The sequence below is a fragment of the Myotis myotis genome, unplaced genomic scaffold, assembly GCF_014108235.1.
Source record: "Myotis myotis isolate mMyoMyo1 unplaced genomic scaffold, mMyoMyo1.p scaffold_m19_p_3, whole genome shotgun sequence".
Lineage (NCBI taxonomy): Eukaryota > Metazoa > Chordata > Mammalia > Chiroptera > Vespertilionidae > Myotis > Myotis myotis.
The window spans coordinates 88806929-88832253 of record NW_023416335.1 but is presented as its reverse complement, the minus strand read 5'-3'; the positions used below and the strand labels follow the sequence as shown (position 1 = coordinate 88832253).

Genomic DNA, 25325 nt, shown 5'->3' with positions numbered 1-25325 from the left:
GGACACTTGGGTTGCTTCCACCTCTTGGCTATTGTGAATAATGCGGCTATTAACATGGTATGCAAATGTGAAAGGTTTTGTGTTCAATTCTTTTGGATATATCCCATGAAGTGCAGTTGGATCGAATGGTAAACTTTTTAAATTTTTGAGGAACTGCCATTTTTAAATTTTTGAGGAACCGCCATGTTGCTTCCCATAGCGGTTGCACTATTTTATATTTCCACTAACAGGCACAGTAATTACAGTTTCTCCACATTCTCATCAACACTTATTATTTTGTTTTTCTCAGATTAGTCATCGTGATGGGTGTCAGGTGGTGATATCTCATTGTTTTGTGGTTTTTAAAAAATATATATTTTTATTTATTTCAGAGAGGAATGGAGAGGGAGAGATAGAAACATCAATAATGAGGGAGAACCATTGACTGGCTGCCTCCTGCATGCTCACAACCTGGGCATGTGCCCTTCAGTCCGCAGGCCAATGCTCTAACCACTGAGCCAAACCGGGTAGGGCTCATTGGTTTTTTAGCATTTACGTGATTGTTATTTATGTTGAGCATCTCTTCATATGCTGGTTGGACATTTGTATATTGGCTTTGGAGAAATGTCTATTCAAGACCTTTGCTCTTTCTTCTTCTTTTTTTTTTTTTTTAAGCTGTAGGAGTTCCCTTATCAGACAATGTGATTTGCAAATACTTTCTCAGATTCCAGGGGTTACCTTTTCACTCTATTGATTGTGTCCTTTGGTGCACAGAAGTTTTAATTTTTATTTTTTTATATATTTTACTGATTTTTTACAGAGAGGAAGGGAGAGGGATAGAGAGTTAGAAACATCGATGAGAGAGAAACATCGATCAGCTGCCTCCTGCACACCCCCTACTGGGGTTGTGCCCGCAACCAAGGTACATGCCCTTGATCAGAATCGAACCTGGGACCCTTGAGTCCACAGGCCGATGCTCTATCCAATGAGCCAAACCAGTTAGGGCAGAAGTTTTAATTTTTGATGCAGTCTAATTTATCAACATTTTTTGTTGTTGCCTATGCTTTTGGTGTCATATCTAAGCAGTCATTGACAAATCCAATGTCTTTGAAGCTTTCCCCTGTATTTTGTCTTAAGAGTTTTAGTTGTAGGTCTTACATTTAAGTTTTCAATCTATTTTGAGTAAATTTTTGTATATGGTGTAGGGTAAGGTTCCAACATCTTTCTTTTGCATGTGGACATCTGGTATTCCCAACACCATTTGTTAAGACTGCCCTTTCCCCACTTAAAGGTCTTGGCAAGTCCTTAAACTTTTTAGCCTCCTAAAATTACTTTTAATAGTTATTGTTAGCTGATAGGGAACTCTACAGTAAAACTTGCTTAAATGTTTTTTCTCCATCTTTATTTAATTGTGTAAAAGAAGAGGAATGGCCAGGAATGTGAAAATTTGAATCCCAGTTCTGACCTCAACATTTGCATTACTTTGTAACATTGGACAGTTAACTTTACTACCCTGTCTCTCTGCTGCTTCGTATTCTAATGAAGCCATTGTACTGTTGTTATAAAATCAATGAGAGGTTTGATGAGAGGGTTAAATGGGGTGGTATAGTAAAATGTATTTTAAAAATTATGAAGTGCTCAGTAAGGCACAAAGCATACTTTTTTCATTAATAGATTAGTTTATTTCCCTCTAGTTTTCTATTATTTTTCAGTTTAAAATTTGAGATTACAATTATACAAATCTAGTGACATGTTAAGCTGATTTTTATTACATGGTTTAAAATCTATTAGTGGTATATTAAATGTATATTTTTCTGGGCTTTGTATTCTTTTTTGGGAAACAGTGCAGTAAATACTATAACTTGGTGAAAGTTGTAATAATGGCAATTGATAAACGGATAAAGTATAGGGCTAGTATTTAAAAAAAAATTGTTAAGCAAAAGTTGGACATAAATAGTTCAGCAGGTAAATCATTATTTTGCAGGAATTAAAGTTAGAAAAGGAACACACATGCTTTAGGGTTCTTTCAAAGAGGGAGCTCCCCCTAGTGCATTTAAGATGAGATTTAAATAAAGAAGCTTTGAGGAGCACATCTGTTGGGAAATCAGGGATATTTTAATAAGGTTTGACTGAGCTCAGAGTAACGAAATGGATATGGTTTATTTCCCATTGAGCGTTATTTTTAAAGGTGGTAATTTAAATAAAAAATTTGAAGGTTTATTTTTTTAAAACACTTGCTATAATTTTTCTTCATAATATTACACTCCAAATTTCTTTCTAAAGGAACAAAAACTACCCTTTCATGATTTTTCAAAAGAAAATGAAAAACAATAAGGATATCATTGCATTCTTAACTAGAAATTATTAAAAAGGAATGAGTACAAAAGGCAAAAGTAATAGGTTCTGCTTCTTCAAAGAGAATTTTATTTTTCCTTCTTGCTAGAGGTTGTCAATAATTATGTATTAAACTATGTACAACTGAAAATTAAAAGGCCGGCAACAAATCTAATATTTGAATGAAATAATTCACTTATTCGAGTATTTTGAATTAATTTAAGATTATTTGTGCTCAGAATTAGCTAAAAGGATAGTTTATCCATGTTCATGTCATGGGTTTCTTCAGAGAGATTGTGTAATATTTTGTAACTTGAGATTTTCTTAAATATTTAAAATTATTTTTAGCCATCGTAATCTTTCACCCAAATTTATAATCTTGGTGGACTTTTTTTTTTTAAAAAAATCACATAAACCAGTCATGTTCATTTTTTTAATTAAAAAAATTTTCCTTATATAAATTTAATTTTTGTTTAGCCTTATTTTTAATCTATTCAACTTAAGCATGGCCTCCAGATCATAAACAAAATACTGAACTTTTTTTTTTGGTTTTGTTTTAGGTTGTATTTATTTCTTGATTTTTTTTTCCACCAACCTTTTATTGAAATACAACTTAGTACATAGATCCTAAGTCTGAAGTTTAATGAATTTTTGTATACACTCTTGAAAAAAATTTGAACTTTGCATATATTGACAATACTTTACATTGGCCTTTCTATAAGTATTATGGTTATTGTTTCATAGGGCTTTAGAAGTCAAAGTGATGTTAGACGTTTACTCCATCTTTTTTCATTTTATGGATAAAGAAAGTAACGCCTAGAGAAGTTAAAATGCTTAATTGACATTTCTGAAATATTTTAAAGATTACAATTGGTTATGGAGTAGTTATGCAGATTTTATTAGTAGTTTATGTAATACTTAAGAATACATTTTAGTTAAAGGCATAACCAGTAGATCTGAGCTCTTTTTTGGGGTATATCTCTAATTCTTTAATGAAATATACATTCTTTCAGTTCCTCTGAATACCAGGCATTTCACTTTGCCATTGTATTACATTTAATCTTTCTTGTAGCACACTATTGAAATAATGTTTATTAGATTCAGATGAATTTCCTCCCTACTCCCATGTTTGGAAAAAAATAATGAATTTGGAGGACAGTTGACAGGATTTTTTTATTTTACCAACATTAGTTTAAGCCTAGATACTAATACATATATATATATTAGTATATGTATATTTTTTTAATGGCACCTTTTGACTTTATTTCATAGATTATTACATTTCTGATGTAGTTAATTAATATAGAGCTCTTAACCTAGTCAATTGACTTTTCTGTTATAGTACACCAGCCACTATTAGTGCTGTAATTGTAACTTTTTACTTGGAAAGTTTTGTAATTAACTATTATGTTTCTTTTCATGTAAGGTAATTTTGAAAATCTAATCATTGTTTTTTAAGATTCAGAAATACCTGCTTGATTCTGTATTCCTACTCCACCTATAAGTTTCTGGCATGTTTTGTAACCTCTTAGCCTTTAGTTTCCCCATTAGGAAAATGGGATGAAAGGATCTATCTTGCCAGGATTGTGGTAAAGATGAGGTGATATACAACATAATTTATTATTTTAACACATATTACCATTTTTGTGACTTTCCTTTTATTTGAGTTTTAAAAATTGGAGTTATGGTTACATAGAGTATTTTATCCAGTTCCTTTTAGAACAAGCAGTGTGATAATGAAAGAACTGCTTCATTAGAACTGACTGTGCCTGGCTCTGCCACTTACTAGCTTATGCTATATTGACAAGTCCCTTAACCTCACTGAGTTTCAAATTTCCCATCCACAAAATGGTGATAATACCAAATTTGAAAATTTTTATAAGAATTAGAAATAACGTGTATGTGTGTGTATATATATACATATATATACACACACATATATATAATTTTAATATAATTTTATAAAAATTTTATTTAGACTTTTTGTTGTTGGGAATTCCAAATGCAAGCTCAACTATGTATAAATAATATTTGTTATTTACCTAGCAAAGTATTTGCTTGGTACATGGTAGAAATTCAGATGATGATGATGATCATCATCCTGAATAGTAAGGTAAACATTTAATAGGGTAAAGCTTTCTAATTTGAAAACTTTGAGAGAAAAAAAACAATAAAAAGTGTTTCATAATTCATCACGGCGACCGAGAGTTAGCTATTCAGTAGGTCCAGCTAAAGTAAAATATCTTGCCATAGAGAATGCAATGGCTTTTGGTTTTGAATTGAAGCGCTATAGATTGCTCCAGAAATACTTTCCTGTTGGTATTACAAAAGTATTTCCCCTCAAATCTGTTTCTTGTTCAAAAACAGATAATAAAAGTGTTTTTATTAAAAAAGGTTTTTGATTTTCAAAGCGAGAAAGGGTTTTAAGCCTCTTTGAGGAAATTTAGATTCAAGTCAATTTCTAGGGCTTTCTAATAGTATATTTTAGAATTTAAGTAGGTGATAGTTGGGATAGGGGAGAAGGGAGATGGTTTTTGTCCAGAAAGGTCAAATGTAAAGTGTATGATCCCTTTATTTGTAATGTAGATTTATTGTGGGGGAAAAATATAGCAGGATAAGATTTTTTTTATGTGACAGTATTTCTTTTTTCGGGCATATATGATTTGAACTTTGATTATCGATATATTGAGATAGTTGCCCATAAACTATTTTAACTTACAATTAAGAGGTTTAGTTGTAAACAAAGGACAAATTTATATCAGCCTAGTAATGTCTTACCACTAGTCTCTATGGATTCTTGCTTTTCTTATCTGTGCCTTAAAAGGGTATGACATTGTAATATATATTTTATCCATAGTTTTGACAGAAAAAGCTAGAGGACTTATGGTAAAGGTCTTTGGAAGGATTAATGCATCTAAAAAAGTGTGTTGCAGAAATACAAACAGTTCTGACTATTTGAGAAAAAGTAATTGTAGCATTAGCTGTTAAGTAATATAATTTGTAACTAGTAAATGAAAGGATTGATACTGTCATGTTAAATGAATACTTTCCCTTTATCTTAAACCTGGTAAACATAATTAGATATTAGAAATCACCAACAAAGTCTTCTAGCTGTTATGGAATTTAAACACTGGAAGCACCAAACAATTATTCTGGAAGGGTTAAAAACAATAGGTCATTATTACTTTTGATAATAGATTATTTTTAATCACTGGGATTGAAGATGATGGAATATTCAGTGTTCTATGAAAAGTTGGTTGTAAAAAACCACAGTGAGTGATGTTACAAAGGCTAGGTTGGAAAGAACATGGCAGACTGTAGTACTCTTATATTAGGAATAAGCAAAACAATGTATTGGCCTTTGGAAATACCTTAGTTGTCATGGTTCCTGATAATTTATGCACTTTGGCCTGTAATAACTAATGTAAAATTATGAATTTTCTGCAATTTTAGTTGGCAACCCCATTTCTCAAATCAGTAAGCTAGAAAGAAAAAAAACAAGAAATTGCCTCCAGAAAATTGGGCCTAAGTCAAGTAGTAGAAAGAGTAAATTTTATTGTTAACCTATAATGGACAATGTAATCCCAAACAAGATTTGTCTGTTGGATGTAAATCCTGATGTAAAAAAGTTATCTTGTCATGTTCTTAGGACTTCCATTTTAGTGAGCTATAGCAGCAATCTGAAACATGTAACAATCTGTTTTTATCTATTTATGACAGCTGCCTTTTCATAAGGTTCATTTCTAAGGTAGAACCTTGGATTTATATGTATAGTTAGGAAGGCTTAAAAAATTTTCACGTTAGGCCCAAATATGTGGATATTATTTTGTTTCCCAAAATGTCATCTACTTTGAAAATTTAAAATCTATATATACTTTGGAAGGTATTTAGCACAAGCATAAATAATTGGAACCAACAAAAATGAATTTCTAAAAATTCATTGCTCAGGTATATATACCTAAGTAATGGATTTGGAGAAATTTAAATATTTCCTAAAAAAATCTTACTAAAATTGGATTATCACCCATTCTCCTAGAAAATCGAAAACCCATATATAGATATAGATACAGATATAGATACATTTTTTTTTTTTTTACAAAATAGGGCCCTTTAACATTAACCGCACATTATGATTTATTTGATTAAATTATTTTCAGATTTGTCTTCAGCCATAGCATAAGGGAAACAACGGACTCAGTTTTTCCCAAGTGCTTATCATGAGTTTTTTTCCCTTTATTAAATTGCATGCTTTATTACTAACTTTACTAATATGTAACACTTATTATGCAGTCCCCTTTCATTTTCAGTTGCTGTCTTGAAGATACTTATGTAGAATATTATGGTCAAATTCCATATATTTGGTAGGACAGCTGTTGTGTGTATGAATGATTCATTTGAGAGCATATTCATATTTGTAATGTAGATGTTTTTAGAAGGAAGTAACCATAATGGTTAAAGGAATGACTTAAACAGACCTTTGCAGAAGTAATATCTGCAGATTTACTGGTAATCAGCAAACCAAGTAGATGATTAATCTTGATAGAAGAGGCAGATCTGTGTGATTTATTGTAGCCAGATTAATTTTCAGCATCATTGCTATATAACTTCACTTGTCTTTGAAGATATGTTTTCATTTTGGCTTTTAGTTTTTACTTTTTTTTTGTCGTGTTTCTAAGATGTTTATTACATGCTTTGCTGGAATAATTTTTCCCAAGTTAATATTACCCAATCCATTTAATATAATGGATATATTAAGTTCTTTTTTTAAAAATTGTTTTTTAAATTTTGTTTTATTGCTTAAAGTAGTACAAAGAGTATTACATATGTCTCCTCCCCCCCCCCCCCCCTTGCCATTCCCCTGGCCTCCCCTACCCCCCAGTGTCTTGTGTCCATTGGTTATGCTTATATGCATGCATACAAGTCCTTCGGTTGATCTCTTACCCTCGCCCCCACCCCCCAACCCTCCCTGGCCTTCCCGCTGTAGTTTGACAGTCTGTTCAATTCTGCTCTGCCTCTGTATCTATTTTTGTTAATAAGTTTATAATGGTATTTATTATCCATAAATGAGTGAGATCATGTGGTATTTCTCTTTCATTGACTAGCTTATTTCACTTAGCATAATGCTCTCCAGTACCATCCATGCTGTTGCAAATGGTAAGAATTCCTTCTTTTTTACAGTAGCATAGTATTCCATTGTGTAGATGTACCACTGTTTTCTAATCCACTCATCTGCTGATGGGCACCCTGGCTGTTTCCAAATCTTAGCTATGGTAAATTGTGCTGCTATGAACATATGGGTGCATGTATCCTTTCTGATTGGTGTTTCTGTTTTTTGGGGATATATTCCTCGAAGTGGGATCACAGGGTCAAATGGGAGTTCCATTTTCAGTTTTTTAAGGAAACTCCATACTGTCTTCCACAGTGGCTGCACCAGTCTGCATTCCTACCAGCAGTGCACGAGTGTTCCTTTTTCTCCACATCCTCTCCAGCACTTGTCGTTTGTTGATTTGTTGATGATAGCCATTCTGAAGGTGTGAGATACCTCATTGTTGTTTTGATTTGCATCTCTCATATGATTAGTGACTTTGAGCATGTTTTCATATGTCTCTTGGCTTTCTGAATGTCCTCTTTTGAAAAGTGTCTATTTAGGTCCTTTGCCCATTTTTTGATTGGACTGTTTATCTTCCTTTTGTTAAGTTGTATGAGTTCCCTAAAAATGTTGGAGATTAAACCCTTATCGGTGATATCATTGGCAAATATGTTCTCCCATGCAGTGGGCTTTCTTGTTGTTTTGTTGATGGTTTCTTTTGCTGTGCAGAAGCTTTTTATTTTGATGTAGTCCCATTTGTTTATTTTCTTCTGGTGCTCTGTCACATATAGAAATTTTTTGATATTTGCAACCATAGTAAAACAAAGATTTATATTTTTGATATTTACTTTATATATTTAAATGCCATTTAACAAAGAAAAATCAACCAAAAATATGAGTTCGCGTGTCACCTCTGACATGCGTGTCATAGGTTCGCCATCACTGCCCTAGGAGCTGTATCAGTGAAGAAATTGCTTCGGCATATGTCTGAGATTTTGTTGCCTTTGGATTCCTTTAGTATTTTTATGGTTTCCCGTCTTATATTTAAGTCCTTTATCCATTTTGAGTTTATTTTTGTGTATGGTGTAAGTTGGTGGTCTAGTTTCATTTTTTTTGCATGTATCTGTCCAATTTTTCCAACACCATTTATTGAAGAGACTATCTTGACTCCATTGTATGTTCTTGCCATCTCTGTCAAATATTAATTGCGTGTATTGGTTCGGGTCAATTTCTGGGCTCTCTATTCTATTCCATTGGTCTATATGTCTGTTCTTGTGCCAGTACCAGGCAGTGTTGAGAACAGTCGCTTTGTAGTACAACTTGATATCTGGTATTGAGATCCCACCTACTTCGTTCTTCTTTCTCAGGATCTTTGCAGCTATTCGGGCTCTTTTTTTATTCCAGATGAATTTTTGGAGAGTTCGTTCTAGGTCTGTGAAATATGCTGTTGGTATTTTAATGGGAAGTGCGTTGAATTTATAGATTGCTTTGGGTAGTATGGACATTTTGATGATGTTGATTCTACCAATCCAAGAACATTGTATGTTCTTCCATCTGTTTATGTCTTCCTCTATATCTTTTTTCAGCATCCTATAGTTTTCTGAGTAGAGGTCTTTTACCTCTTTAGTTAAGTTTATTCCTAGGTATCTTAATTTTTTTGATGTGATGGTAAATGGGATTGCTTTTTTAGTCTCTCTTTCTGTAAGTTCACTATTGGTGTACAGAAACACCATAGATTTCTTGGCGTTAATTTTGTATCCTGCTACATTGCCGAATTCATTTATTATGTCTAATTGCTTTTTGATGGAGTCTTTAGGGTTTTTAATGTACATTATCATGTCACCTGTGAATAAGGACAGTTTTACTTCTTCTTTTCCAGTTTGGATGCCTTTTATTTCTTCTTGTCTAATCGCAATGGCTAACACTTCCAGTACTATGTTGAACAGGAGTGGTGAGAGTGGGCATCCCTGTCTTGTTCCTGTTCTTAAGGGAAATGGTTTTAGTTTTTGCCCATTGAGTATGATGTTGGCTGTGGGTTTGTCATATATGGCTTTTATTATGTTGAGCTATGATCCTTCTATTCCCACCTTGCTGAGAGTTTTTATCAAAAATGGGTGTTGGATTTTGTCAAATGCTTTTTCTGCATCAATTGATATGACTATGTGGTTTTTTTCTCTCAGTTTGTTTATGTGATGTATAATGTTTATTGATTTGCGGATATTGTACCATCCTTGCATCCCTGGGATAAATCCTACTTGGTCATGGTGTATGATCTTTCTGATGTATTACTGGATCCGATTTGCTAAGATTTTGTGAGGATTTTGGCATCTATGTTCATGAGGGATATTGGCCTGTAATTCTCTTTCATTGTGTTTGTCTTTATCTGGTTTTGGTATGAGGGTGATGCTGGCTTCATAGAATGAGCTTGGAAGTGTTCCTTCCTCTTGAATTTTTTGGAATACTCTGAGGAGGATAGGTTTTAGTTCTTCCTTGAATGTTTGGTAAAACTCCCCTGTGAAGCCGTCTGGTCCTGGGCTTTTGTTTGCTGGAAGCTTTTTGATGACTGCTTCAATTTCTTCCATAGTTATTTGCCTGCTGAGATTTTTATCTTCTTTCTGATTGAGTTTTGGAATGTATTTTTCTATGAATATGTCCATTTCCTCCAGGTTGTCTAGTTTGTTGGAGTAGAGTTGTTCTTAGTATTTTTTAACAATAATTTGTATTTCTGTGGGGTTATATTAAGTTGTTTATTCAGAATGTTAGTATTAAGTAAAATATATTTCTGGTAGCCTCATTATTCCTTTTATGCCGGTATAAACACTATTTGGCTAGTACTACTTTTAAATATTGCCCAAACCAATAATTTATTTTCTAGAATAACTTTATTCAAAGTTTACATTCCAGTTCAAATGTAAAACTCAAAATCTGTGAAATTATTAAATATTTTAGATATATTGAATTGACATTACTGTCCTTTGATGCAGTATACTTAGCCTTATCAATTATTGAGTTTCCTTAACAATTTTTTTTCACATAATTTTCTAGTTCTTATAGTTGGTATTTCTTGTAATCATTACTATTTGATTTATTTAAATTAAATTCCAGGACATTGCTCCTTAGTCATTATATTAAAATGAATATAGGAGTTTCTCCTGCTTTTGCGGGTCTTAATTTTCAATTGTTTTTAATGTTGTTATGTTTTTTAAAAAAGGAATTATATGGTTAGGTAAAGGAACTGTATTGGTATACAATTGTATAATGGAATTACTTGAAACTAAAAATGTTTCTTTTAATATGGAGTTCTAACATTTTTTAATAAGCTCTAAACCTTAATGTATTCTAAGATACTCATTTTTATACACTAGCAGATTTTTAAAATTTTATTTTTGGATGCTAAGCACCTTTTAATTTTAAATAGTACTAATTTTGAACACATCATGCCCTGGTTAAAAAGTTCAAGCATTATAGAAAGTTGTACAGATGCTCACTTCCATTCTTCAGAGGCAGCCATGGTTTATCAATTTGTGACATACCCTTCAGAGATCTTTTGTATATAATCAAAGGTATTTTAAAAGCACTAATTTCTTAAGATGAATATTTTAGAGTTTTTACATCGAAAGACATGCCACATCACTTGAGAACTTAACGATAAAAATAATAATCTTGCTGAATCCTAAAACAAACATAAAATTTTAATTCTGGCCTTGGAATATTGATTTAAATGTATATCTGCCAGGTCTTTATTGACTTAAATGTTACTATATTTTGTTTGGAATGTGTAATTAACCTGTTGTATATTCATCCCTATAATATATTGAACCTCCCCATCCTTTAAAAATATAGCTATGCCCTAGCCAGTTTGGCTCAGTGGAGAGCATTGGCCCTCAGACTGAAGAGTCCTGGGTTAGATTCCCGTCAAGGGCACATGCTTCCAGTTTCAGGCTTGATCCCTGACCCTGGTAAGAGTGCATGTGGGAGGCAATGAATTGGTGTGTGTCTCTCATATCGATGTTTCTCTCTCTGTCTCTCCCCCTTCCTCCCATGGGTGAGGATTAACAAAACAAAACAAAACAAAATAAAAAGCTAGCTAAGCAGTATTAATGACAATGAATTATTGAATAGAAAATATAATTAAATATAATTAGGATTATGATTTCATAGATCTTACTGTAGTGTTAGAGTAAAATAAAAAATGGAACTAATTTAAAGAAAAATATTAAATATTAGTACAGGTAATAAGATACTGAAAAAACTCTGGTTGTGGTATACAGATGTGGGCAGGGCAATACTGAACTAAGGAATGTTATTTATTTTAGTTGTATTAAAAGCTGCTATTCTCAGTTATATATAGTTGTAATAGTGTTTATTATTATCTGTATTATGACTAGTAAGTCTTTGGATGTGAATTGTATCCTTAGATAGTTTTCTTTTAGAAATAAGCTTAAAGTAGAATATTATACTTAATATTAATGTTTCTATATCTTATATTTTCTTTATATTTTATGTTTTCAGAATCTGAATTTTGACAAATTATATAGGAATTATATAAAAAGTTTCTAAATGAATATGAGGTGGTTTGTCATTTTAAGAAACTTACCTGTGGCCCTAGCCGGCTTGGCTCAGTGGATAGAGCGTCAGCCTGCAGACTGAAGGGTCCCAGGTTCGATTCCGGCCAAGGGCACATGCCTGGGTTGCGGGCTCGATCCCCAGTAGGGGGTGTGCAGGAGGCAGCCGATCAATGATTCTCCCTCATCATTGGTGTTTCTATCTCTCCCTCTCCCTTCCTCTCTGAAATCAGTGGAGAAATATATTTAAAAAAAAAAAAAAAGAAAGAAACTTACCTGTGGTAATAGAGGAAAGTAGGATAGATAATGCAGGCTTCATTTCATATTCTTACTGTTTAAGTAAATTCTGTGAAGATGTAAATAAAGAAAACCAAAGATCTAATGTAGCAACTTAACCATTATGAAAATTTTAACAACGGTCTTGCTTAGTACTTGTTCAGTGTATGCATGAGAACTTTTTAATGATATAGTACATATTTCTTAACTATGGCAGCCCTTCCCATCTTTCTACTCGTTATTTCTTTTATTTATTTGAAAAGGAAGTTCCAAGATTGAAAAAGCACAGGCTATTTCTGGAAGTTTTGATATTTTTGTTTAGGTGATATTCTTTTAACCTAGATGTATAAGATGTTATATACCTTAACATCTCTTCTGTTGATTGCTGTTGGCCATAGCTTTCTTGGCATATAGAAAAATAGCTAGGTAGTAAGTAATTGGTGTGGATTAACTGAAGGTACTACCGCAGAAGAGCCAGAGAGATCACTTTTGGTGCAATTTTCCCAACAGAAACCTTAAGCCCTGGGGAAAATGTAGCACACACAGGCATTTGGCTGTCCTCATGGGATTATTCAAAGGACTGGTAACATAGTGGAGCATGGAAGAAAACTTGAGACCAAAGAGCCCTTTGGTCTTACAGCACAGTAGCAACTAAGTTTTCTAAGTGCTCAGAGTTGCCTTCCTTTTGCTTCAGAAGATAACAGCTAAGACCCGTTTAAGGGTATAGTAAAATTCCTGTGTCCCTCCCCAAAGTATATTGACAGTTTAGGGGTAAAATTAAAAATTCTGATTCTGAGAACCAGGTTATTTAATATTTGGGGAGAAATTAGCCTTATTATTACATTTGCAAAACTTTTCCTTGCAATGTTTTAACATTTCAAAAACATTTTTTACAAAAATGAAACAGGTTCTAACAGATAAGTTCTACTTTATATTTTTAAAATTTTCTTATTGGTATTATATTTTAATTGAATTAACACTGGGATATTTTTAAATTATTGAGAACTTAAGTGAAAATTTTACTTTATAAAAACTCTTTTACCTGAGGCTTTTGACCAATATTAAATTCAATTTTTCTAAGTGACAGGGTTTCCATTAGCAAATAGCTCTAGAGGTAGAATATTATAATTTGCACTATATTTTCTGGTGACATGTCTAGATTTCTTTGCCAAGAACCACTACTTTCACATTAAAACATTTATTTAAAAAATTAAATCTCTATTATAAATATTATAATAATTGAAAATATTACATATGTTCCCCTTTTCCCCCCATTGACCCCTTCTAGCCCACCCCATCCTCCACTCCAGGCCTTCACCACCCTATTTTCTGTGTCCATGGGTTATGTTTATATGCATACAAGTTCTTTGATTGATCTCTTCCTACCTGTCTCCCTCCTCCGCCTTCCCTCAGATTCCACGTCTGTTCTATGCGTCTGTGTCTCTGGATCTGTTTTGTACATCTTGAATTTAATTCTGCTAATGGCAAAAGTAAACTTTTAGTCCCTCTACTGGCTGTCTTTGTTGTAGCAGAGCTTATTTATTTATTTATTTATTTATTTATTTTGAAATCTTGTAACTAAACAAAAGTCTGTTTATAACTTTATGACCAAGGTGAATTTTGAGGGAAATTCTAAATACGGACTGTTTTCCAATGATCGACTTCATAAACATTAAGAATAAAAATTTAAAATAGTAACAATTAAAGGTAAAGATTTGAGAATACCTCAGATCCATAGGTGGAATGAAAATGATATTTTTCTTTACTTTTTTCCTTCTACCTTTGATCTTTATCTGAATTTTCCAAACCTTAAAGCTATTAAAATTAATATTTTATCTTACATTTATGTATATACTCTCTGAAAGTTGAAGTCATATGGTTTTTAAAAGTAAACGCTAATACATACTGCTTTTTGTATGAGTGTGTTTTTGTTTGGGGAGGTATATTGATTTATATATAGAAGAATTGATGGGTAAAATAGCATAGGAACAGGAAACCAGTAAAGGAATAGTACTACAGTAGTTAATTTCATTGCAGATAGAATATAATAAATAAAATCAAACTTATTTAATACCATTCATCATTGGGTAAATACATCATAATCCAGATTGGTTGTAGAATTGTTAGCATCTACCAACAGGACTTTCAGGTGTTGCTGAAAGACCTTATGATTTGGAGTTGAATTAAGGTTCTGGCTTTGCTAGTTACCAGCTAGATGATTTTGGATTATATCATCAAATCTCTCTGAACATTTACTTGCCTCACCAAGTTTTTAGGGTCAAATGAGGTAAATTCTTTTTTTTTAATTTTATTAAATCTTTATTGTTCAGATTATTACATTTGTTCCTCTTTTTTCCCCCCATAACTCCCCTCCTCCAGTTCCCACCCCACCCTCCGCCCTCACTCCCCACCCACTGTCCTCATCGATAGGTGCATGATTTTTGTCCAGTCTCTTCCCGCATCTCCCACACCCCTTTCCCCCCCAAGAATAGTCAGTCCATTCCCTTTCTATGTCCCTGATTCTATTATAATCGACAGTTCATTCTGTTCATCAGGTTATTTACTCACTTGATTCTTAGATTCACTTGTTGATAGATGCGTATTTGTTGTTCATAATTTGTATCTTTACCTTTTTCTTCTTCCTCTTCTTAAAGGATACCTTTCAGCATTTCATATAATCCTGGTTTGGTGGTGATGAACTCCTTTAGCTTTTCCTTATCTGTGAAGCTCTTTATCTGACCTTCAATTCTGAATGATAGCTTTACTGGATAAAGTAATCTTGGTTGTAGGTTCTTGGTATTCATCACTTTGAATATTTCTTGCCACTCCCTTCTGGCCTGCAAAGTTTCTGTTGAGAAATCAGCTGACAATCATATGGGTACTCCCTTGTAGGTAACTGAGTTTCTTTCTCTTGCTGCTTTTAAGATTCTCTCTTTGTCTTTTGCTCTTGGCATTTTAATTATGATGTGTCTTGGTGTAGTCCTCTTTGGATTCCTTTTGTTTGGGGTTCTCTGCCCTTCCTGGACTTGTAAGTCTATTTCTTGCACCAGGTGGGGGAAGTTTTCTGTCATTATTTCTTCAAATAGGTTTTCAATATCTTGCTCTCTCTCATCTTCTGGCACCCCTATAATTAGGATGTTGGTACGCTTGAAGCTGACCCAGAGGCTCCTTACACTATCTTCGTATTTTCGGATTCTGTTTTCATTTTGCTTTTCCGGTTGGGTGTTTTTTGCTTCTTCGCATTTCAAATCTTTGACTTGATTCTTGCGCTCCTCTGGTCTGCTGTTGGGAGTCTGTATATTATTCTTTATTTCAGTCAGTGTATGCTTAATTTCTAGTTGGTTCTTTATCACAACATCGAGGGTCTCATTAGATTTCTTGAGGATCTCACTATATTTATCAGCGGCTTCTAGACAGTTCTTGAGAGACCTTAAAAGTGTGGTTTTGAACTCTATACCCTCCATTTCTGTCATTTTTGTCCTGTTTCTTTGTCTCCACATTTTTTATGCTTTCTTGGTGCACCCCCTTGTGGTCTTTGTGCGCAGTCTTGTAGTTAAGCCTTGGTTGTTGTAGGTAATACTAGGGGGGATTTGACCTCCAGGCCAACTAGCTGTGAGAATCAGCTGTGTCTGCAGTGGGAGAACTTCTGTCCTGATCTCTAGGGAGGTGCTAATTTAGCCTCTGCCTGAAGCTATCCCGCAAATGCCTCTGTGCAAGGCTTGGGCGGGGTGGTCCCAGGGGATCAACAGGGCGGGCGGAGTGAGCAGTTATGGCTGCTCTCAGTCCCATCCCCAGAGGCTCTGCCTCTCAGAGTCCCAGCAACTGCTGCAAACCTCGGAGAGAAAGCTGCCCTCGAGTTCTGACTGATGCCAGACAGTCCCGCTTCTCCCGTTTGAGCCTGGGCCCTCAGAGACTCACCCGGAACTGGAGCTCAGAGCCTGAGACTCCCTCCAGATTGAAACAGACAACCGCGCCCTCAGCCGCCAGCCCGCTCCGCACGCACCTCTGCACCTTTGTATTTTCCAAACTGCGCCTCCTCTGAGTCTCGGTATGCTTTTCTCTTTCCTTCTAGTTGTAGAATTTCCCCTCAGCCTGCCTTCCTGTGGTTCTGGGTGATGTCCGTTCCGTCTTTTAGTTGTATTTTTGAAGTGGTTGTGCGAGGCAGCAATCTCTGGTGTTTACCTATGCCGCCATCTTGGTTTTCGTAAATTCTTTATTATTAGAGGCTCAGTGCATGAAATTTTTGCACAGGTAGGGTCCCTAGGCCTGGCCTGTTATCAGGGTCGATCCCTTTCCTCTCCCGCCTCGACGCCACCGCTGGTTGCCCTCCCCCAGTTCCTGGTTTCCTATGGGGCTATTGGAGCCTGCTGGCGAGGGGGAGAGACCAAGAGGTTGGCCGTTCCTCCTGCTCGCTGACCCTGTCTCCTGCTGCCACTGATCACCTGGGGACCCAGCACCACCTGTGTCCACCGCCACCCACTCTCTGGTTCCCCGTTCTTCATTGGGCAATAGGGGCCTGCAGGCTGGGGGCAGCTCCTGTGTTGAGCGTCTGTCCCCGGTGGTCAGTGCGGCATTATAGCTGACTGGTCGCTCTGCCATCTGGTCAATTTGCATATTATGCCTTTATATAGAGAGATTATTATTATTAAGGACATGGTTGTTATTAGTAATTTCAGGAATAGCCTCTTGGTGGGGGAGACCACTGTGTATATAAGATTATAGTAAAATTTTAATTCAAAGCTTCATTTTGTTGTTAAGGAAAAAGTAACTTTGAATTTACCTAAAATTTTAATAACAGACTTTTTGCTGAATTTGAATGCTTTTTAAAAATTTTTTATTTTATTTTATTTTTTATTGATTTCAGAAAGGAAGGGAAAGGAAGAGATAGAAACATTAATGAGAATGATGGATCTGCTGCCACTGCATTCCCCCTACTGGGGATTGAGCTTGGGCTTGTGCCCTGACCAGGAATTGAACCCTGACCTCTTGGTTCATAGGTCAATGCTCAACCACTGAGCCACAGTGACTGGGCTTGAATGCATTTTAATTTGATCTTTAGACATGGTTCTTAAGAAAGTATATTAGTTTTGGGTTGACATAATCATCTATAAACTTATTAATACACCATAGATTATTGTTATTTTACTATAGATATGACCAGTTCTCTCTGCTCTGGAGTATAATTCTCAATGTGCTTATACAGTAACTAGAGGCCCGGTGTATGATATTTGTGCACGGATGTGGTCCTAGGCCTGGCCAGCAATCCAAGTGCCAGCATCTGGCATGGAAGGGCAGGTCCCAGCTGACCTCTGGACCCTGGGCAGCTGGGCAGCATCTGGGCCCCAGGCCCCCACATGCCCCTCCTCCGCCTGAGTCATCGGGCCCCTGCCTGGCTCCCTCAGCACCTGGGAGCCGGATGGCGGCCCCACCCCCTGCCACCGCCACTGGTCACCATCTGCGGGGTGATCGGTGGCGCGATTGGGCCCTGCTCGCACCCACCTTGGCCTGGCACTGCCCGCTCACCTTCTCCACCATCCTGCCGCTGTCCTGCTCCCATCGGGGCCCATCAGGCTGGCAGCACCTCCACTGCCACCTGCTGCCAGCGCCTTGTCACCAATGCCTGCCATGTTCCCCACTGCCCCCTGGTGGTCAGCGTACATCATAGCGAGCAGTCGAAATTCCCCCCCCCCCCCCCCATGGAGGGGACAATTTGCTTATTAGGCTTTTATTACATAGGATAAGAATGGATGGATATCAACTTTTGGTCAGAAAATAATGCCTTTGACTTAGGTTACAGTGGAGATGATACAGAGACACTACAGCAAATCTTTGGTCCATGCTGTGGTGGCTTTAAGATATTTGCTGATTTGTTTTTGAAAGGCAGCAAGTCAACCGAAGTAGTTTTAGCTTAAGGATGGAATCAAGATACAATAGTTTTGAAGATATTAGGACATCGTGGTGTGGTGTTCTTTAGTTCCCTTTGCCAATATTTCAGCTACAGTGGTATTTGTAGAGACGAGGAAAGGAGAGAGATTGTTACATGTACAAAGATTTGTACATTTATTATGAGAGTAGAGCTTATGTGTTATGCACCTAGCACAATGCCTCACTTGTGGTAGCCACTCAGTAAGTGTTTGAATGACAAACGGGAATGTGAATGGATAGTGATGGCCAGACAGATATAGGAGGGAGTGTACCTGTGTAGCCTAGCAAGTTCATGAGTTATGTGTTAAGTTTGGGAAGCACTCATTTATATGGAAGTGAAGGTAGCATTTTTTTTAATATATTTTTTTATGATTAAGATATTACATATGTGTCCTTATCCCCACGTTACCCCCTATCCCCCCAAACCCCCCGCTCATGCCCTCACCCCCCCATTGTCCGTGTCCATTGGTTAGGCCTATATGCTTGCATATAAGTCCTTTGGTTGATCTTTCCCCCTTACCTCCACCCTCTCCTACCTTCCCTCCAAGGCCCAACAGTCCAATCAATGCCTCTCTGTCTCTGGATCAGTCCTTGTTCATCAGTTTATGTTGTTTATTATATTCCACAAATGACTGAGATCATGTGGTATTTATCCTTCTCTGACTGGCTTATTTCACTTAGCATAATGCTCTCCAGTTCCATCCATGCTGTGGCAAATGATAAGTGTTCCTTTTTCTTCTTCCTCTTCTTAAAGAATACCCTTCAGCATTTCATATAATGCTGGTTTGGTGGTGATGAACTCCTTTAGCTTTTTCTTATCTGTGAAGCTCTTTATCTGACCTTCAATTCTGAATGATAGCTTTGCTGGATAAAGTAATCTTGGTTGTAGGTTCTTGCTATTCATCACTTTGAATATTTCTTGCCACTCTCTTCTGGCCTGCATGGTTTCTGTTGAGAAATCAGCTGACAATCGTATGGGTACTCCCTTGTAGGTAACTGACTTTTTTTCTCTTGCTGCTTTTAAGATTCTCTCTTTGTCTTTTGCTCTTGGCATTTTAATTATGATGTGTCTTGGTGTGGTCCTCTTTGGATTCCTTTTGTTTGGGGTTCTTTGTGCTTCCTAGACTTGTAAGTCTATTTCTTTCACCAGGTAGGGGAAGTTTTCTGTCATTATTTCTTCAAATAGGTTTTCAATATCTTGCTCTCTCTTCTTCTGGTACCCCTATAATTCTGATGTTGGTACGCTTGAAGTTGTCCCAGAGGCTCCTTACACTATCTTCATATTTTTGGATTCTTTTTTCTTTTTTGGTTGGGTATTTTTTGTTTCTTCATATTTCAAATCTTTGACTTGATTCTTGTGATCCTCTTGTCTGCTGTTGGATCTCTGTATATTATTCTTTATTTCAGTCAGTGTATGCTTAATTTCTAGTTGGTGTTTTTTCATATTCTCAAGGGTCTCACTAAATTTATTGGCGGTTTCCATAAAATTCTTGAAAAACCTTATAAACGTGGTTTTGAACTCTATATCCAGTCGTTTGCTTTCCTCCATATCTGTCATTTGTGACCTGTTTCTTTGTCTGTGCATTTTTTATGCTTCCCTGTGTTGGTAGAGTGGTTTTGTGTGCTAGGTGTCCTATAGGGCCCAGTGGCTCAGTCTCCCCAATTATCTGAGATGGACACTTTTGTTGCACCCCCTTGTGGGCTTTGTGCACAGTCTTGTTGTAGTTATGCCTTGATTGTTGTAGGTATCACTGGGAGGAATTGACCTCCAGGCCAATTGGCAGTGAGAATCAGCTCTGTCTACAGTGGGAGAACTTCTGTGCTGAAGACACCCTTCTGGGGGAAGACTTGCTTCAGTGGGGCTTTGGTGCTCTCTGAGTTTGCCCCCTGAGTGTGTCCCTTATGGATCTGAGTTGTAATCTGGATGGTCCCACTCTGACCACTGGGTACACTGGCTCTTGGATCTAAGGAGGTGCTAATTTAGTCTCTTCCTGAGGTTACCCAGCAGGAGCTATCAAAAGATCTGCAGATTCCCCTTCCTTTTTTGGAGTTTGGAGGTGCCCAGATGAGGCCCAGCTGTGAAGCAATGCAAGCTGCTATGGGGCCTTGGGCCTTCTCTTGGAAGTTCTGGGTCTGTCTGGCCCAGCTGTAATTTGTTAGGTAATTTTCAGGTTGCAAATGGCCAGGGTATTCGTATGCAAAAGCCTCTGCCCCAGCCTGGGTGGGACGGGGTCTCAAGGAATCAACAGGGTGGAGCAAGCAGCTATGGCAGATCCTCAGCCCAGCCCTAAAGGGCTGCATGTCTCAGTGTCCCGGTAATTTAATTGCTGCAGGCACCTCTGAGGGAAAGCCGCCCTCGAGTTCCGAGTTCTGTCTGCTGCCAGACAGTCCAGTTTCTCCCCGTATGAGTCCTGGGTCCCCAGAGACTTCCCGGAACTGGAGTTCAGAGCAGTCAGGAGCTTGTGACTCCCTCCCGACTCAAAAAGACAGCCGCGTCCTCAGGTGCCAACCCCTTTTCCGCGCGCGCTCGAGCCTCCGTACCTTTGCACTTTACTTCCGCAGCTCCTGACTCTCAGTGTGCTTTTCTCTTTCCTTCTAGTTGTAGAATTTCCACTCAGCCAGCCTTCCTGTAGTTCTGGATGATGTCCATTTTGTCTTTTTCTTGTATTTTTGAAGTTATTGTAGGAGGCAGCAATTTCGGTCTTTGCCTATGCCGCCATCTTGGTTTCTTCGAAGGTAGCATTTTTTAAGCTTATTGAAGTTTGAATAATTTTAAATGGTTCTGTGAACTTTGACAGGTTTGTAATAGGCTATATAATTCGTGAATAATGAACATTTAAGTGCTCATTGTTTAAATATTTTGTGTTCAGGCCCAAGGAAGAAATATGACATGATCCGTGCCTTTAATGTATTGAAACACATAAAACAATAGCAAATAATACAAGATAGTGTATTTCTTAAAAATTGTGGTAGAAGCACACAACAAAATGTACCATCTTAACTGTTTTTAAGTGTAGAGTTTAGTAGTGTTAAATATTCATATTGCAGTGCAAGGTGTTATATATTTAAATTTAAAATAATTTGTTGAGAGGGGATAAATGCTGTAGGGAAGTGGTATTCAAAATGTACTCCATGAAACCACTCAAAATCCAGTTTTATTTGAAGAAATACTTTATTTATCTATGTTAAATATGTAAATATATTTATTTAACTTGGGCTTGAAAACTATTACTATTAGAATTTGGAGAAGGAGAAGGGTGTACTTATTTAAGGCCAGAGTAATCAGGGAAGGTTTCATGGAAGAAGAGGATCAAGAAATGTAATTTACAGACTCGTACCCTCAGCACTTTATGATAAACTATACCTTAAGGAATGATTAGGAATTGGGTGGGTTGTGGGCAGGGAAAAGGAAAAGCATTCTACTTGAGGGAACTAGTCAAAGCTCAGAGATGGGAATGAGCATTATCTGTTTCTAGATCCATGAGAAGAACTGCATTATTAGAATTTGTCATTTATGTTGGGGGTGAATGGTATTAGAGACAATATAGTATAATGTAATAGTTCCAAAAATGTGTCATATTTACCATGAATGTTGTAGAGGAGGAAGGGAAGGTAAATTCATATGTTATTCCTGCAAAGCTTCTCTAACATTTGAATGCTACTGTGCATTCGAAATCCTCGAGCTTATATCCAACATATTTTATTTGACCAGAAGAAGCTTCCTCCATCTGGACACCAGTTTGAAAAAATGTATATGCCACTTAGAAGTTGTGTAACTTGATCAAGAAATGTAATCTATTAGACCCCCACTCTGAGCTCTTTATGATGATTAGATTATGATCACAATTACTGTCTGTGAAAAAGTGTTTGAAAATTCAATAAATAATGACTATGTACTATAATATGCTAATGATCGAGAGTTATATAAATGTGTAAGGGAAAGCTTATAGACCCATAGATGAGTACATGCATGTAAAAATCTTTTTACATCTTTGCTATTCTAAGTATGGTCTGTGCACATTAGCATCTCCTAGCCTGCAATCTTATTAGATATGTATAATAACACTAGTCTCCATTCCATACCTACTGAATTAGACCCTGCATTTTATCAAGATCTCCATGTTCATATGCACATTAAAATTTGTCATGCTTTTTAACATCATATCCAATAAAACTTCATTCTGTCCTTGAACATTGTTAGTAACTGAGAATTTGATATCTTTGATTTCAAACACCAGGTTTACCCTCTAGAAACTTCAATCTTTCATTATAGTTTTATACACAATGTGCTTAGTATCTCAGATGAGAACCATTTATATGTAAAAGATAAGTTTATGTTTATCTGAGCCCCTATGTCACTTAGAATCGATTATTGTATTCATAGAATGACTTGACTACAGATTTGAATGGAAGTTAATGTAGTTATTGTACCCTACCTATAGAGCATTTGAGAACTTTTTCACTGTGTTCCATTGCCACCGCTACTGTTTTTGTACTCTTCACCAAGTAGTTTCTTTAAGTAACCATCCTGTGTAATTACTATATAATTTTTTGCATTGGACTATTATTAATTTTGCTAAGCTCAGAGTAGCCCTAGTTTTTCCATGGAACTAGCTCTTGGATTAAATTACATGATAATGTTCACCTATCATTCTGCCTTCCTTTTTAAGAAGTTTCTAAGAAAATGTTATCCTTTTAATTTGTAATATCTGAATATGCTCAGTTATTAGAACTTAATTATGGAATCTCTTTTAAGAAATTAAATACTTTTAGATAGTTACATAAATGTAAATGCTCACTATAAAAATTAAAACAATGTAGGGAGAAGTGAAAAGCCCACCTTTTTCTCTACTTAATCCTACTCCTTTAAGATTATCTCCTGTTTGGTTTGTTTCCTTCTAGTTTTTTTAAATGTACAAGAGCCTATACACTATCTTTAAAATTTAACAACATAAAGAGGGATTTAGGCACTGTTCTGAGCATTGACTTTTTACTCAGAAAAAATGAACTAATGTCTAGATCAGGGGTGGGCAAACTTTTTGACTCGAGGGCCACAATGGGTTCTTAAACTGGACCGGAGGGCTGGAACAAAAGCATGGATGGAGTGTTTGTGTTAACTAATATAAATTCAAAGTAAACATAATTACATAAAAGGGTACGGTCTTTTTTTTGTTTGTTTTATTCATTTCAAACGGCCGGATCCGGCCCGCGGGCCGTAGTTTGCCCACGGCTGGTCTAGATCTTAATATGATTAATGTGTTTTTTGACTTTAGGGAAGAAACCCCTTTTTCTTGGAGCCAGCAATAATTATTACAATTACTGATGGGAGCAAGTTGACTACTACTAGTGGAGTCCAGGATGAGGTAAGTTATGTTTATATCAGCATGGATTATGTAAATGCAGTTTAAGACCTTTATTTTCATATGCAACTGCAGGATATTGACTGCCTTAAATAGATTCTTTTATTATTTGATGCAGTCTAGAGTCATCTGTTTTCTAGTACTCGTGTACCTTCTCTGTTGTTTGAAGCAACCATTTCTAAATTTTCCTGAATAGGAATCCCTTGTGTGAAACTATTTTGAGCATACCCCACCCCAAATATATGTGTATTTTTGAGTTTATGTGAGAGTGACAGTATCAATTCATACAGTAAATTTAGTAAAATTAATATTTTCAGGTTAAAAAAATGAAGACAGCATTCTAATAATTTCTTCCCATATTTCAGTGGATTTTCATGTGCACCCCACTGTGGACACTCCTAGACTAGAATATAGCAAAGCCACAAGGAGCTTAAGACTAGGAGGTTTTTGGACATTTTTATTTGAATTCAAATATAGTATAATAATAACCTCACCTATTGTCTACAAGCATGCATTACGCAGAGTTGGTTGTGTGTTATGTGATAGGATGAATACAGTAGAATTATTTTTAACTTTAAGCTGTTTTTATTGTAGTATTTGAATTGCTCTTGAATATTACATTAGGTTTTTAAGGTATGTTATAGGAAGAAGTTGGTTTAGACCTTTTTTCTGCCAAGGGCCATTTGGACATTTATACCATCATTCATAGGTCATACAAAATTATCAACTTAAAAATTAGCCTGCTATATTTGCTCAAACATTTAATTAACTCACCCCCTAATGCCTTGGCAGGACCAGACCAAATGATTTCACGGGCCTTAAATGGCCTGTGGGCCAGATGTTCCCACCCCTGGTTTAGACTATTAACTGTTTGTTTGTATTTGCTTTAGAATCTTAACTTTAATTCTTATTGTATCTACAGAGGGTTTGATTAAGTAAGAAAAGTGTAATTTTTAAGTTCAATAATTTTTAGCAATACTTTTTATTTTTGTGACATTGGGGAATGTAATTGGACATGGAATAAAGACATGTGGATTCTAGTCTTCCTTCAACTACTTTCTAGCAGTGAACTAGCTACCTATTTAACATCTTTCAATCTCTATTTTGGCAATGAAATGAAGATGATAATTCTTGCCCTACCTCCTAGGATTGTTGGAAGACTAAATGAAATAATTAATGTATGTGCAAGTGCTTGGTAGGCTGTAAAAAAAAGAACATGTCCTATCATGAAACATTGGAACCAGTAAAGAATTGTGATTGTCTGATCTTGATTAGGGGGGAGGAGAGCCAGAATTGTTTTGTGTGAGCAGTTGATGTCAGAGGGAATTTAGGCTATAATTCCTGGAGATAGAGCTGAAAAGTTTAGGTAGATTAAAATTCATAATTAAATACTTTCTAGTCTATATATAATTAGTAGACTTGGAATGCTCCATAATTGACTTTAATTGGTTTGGGGCTTTTTTTTTTTTTTTTTAACTTAGTGGACATGTGTGATACCCTGCCATTATCAGGATCAGATAGACATTGATTATATACATGAACATGCAATAGAAATGTTGCTTAAATTTGAAACTCTCAGTTGATTTTTTCTACTTCACCTTCCTTTTGAAAAACTTCAGAAAGATTGATGTATTAATAGTCAGGTCAGAAATACTATTAATAGAACCCATAACAATGAACTTTTTGGAAAATTTATAGAAGTCTTTTGATGGTTTGTTTCATTTTATTTTTCTTAATTTTTTTTTTTAAAAACCTCATCCAAGGAATTTTTCCATTGCTTTTTAGAGAGAGTGGAAG

The 25325-nt window shown here is 35.9% G+C and overlaps 1 protein-coding gene across 6 annotated transcripts in view; it reads left to right on the top strand.

Annotated features, from left to right (window-relative positions):
• The window catches only part of INTS6 (integrator complex subunit 6), a 112953-nt gene that overhangs the window by 6284 nt on the left and 81344 nt on the right, over positions 1-25325 (top strand). For 4 of the 6 annotated variants that reach the window (XM_036300448.1, XM_036300447.1, XM_036300446.1 and 1 more), the window contains exon 4: positions 23442-23531. The exons of 1 other annotated variant lie outside the window; for it this stretch is intronic. In XM_036300448.1, the coding sequence (XP_036156341.1) occupies positions 23442-23531 (90 nt within the window). Of the gene's footprint in view, positions 1-23441; positions 23532-25325 lie in introns of those variants that run through there. One more of the 6 variants, XM_036300450.1, reaches the window with a different exon arrangement.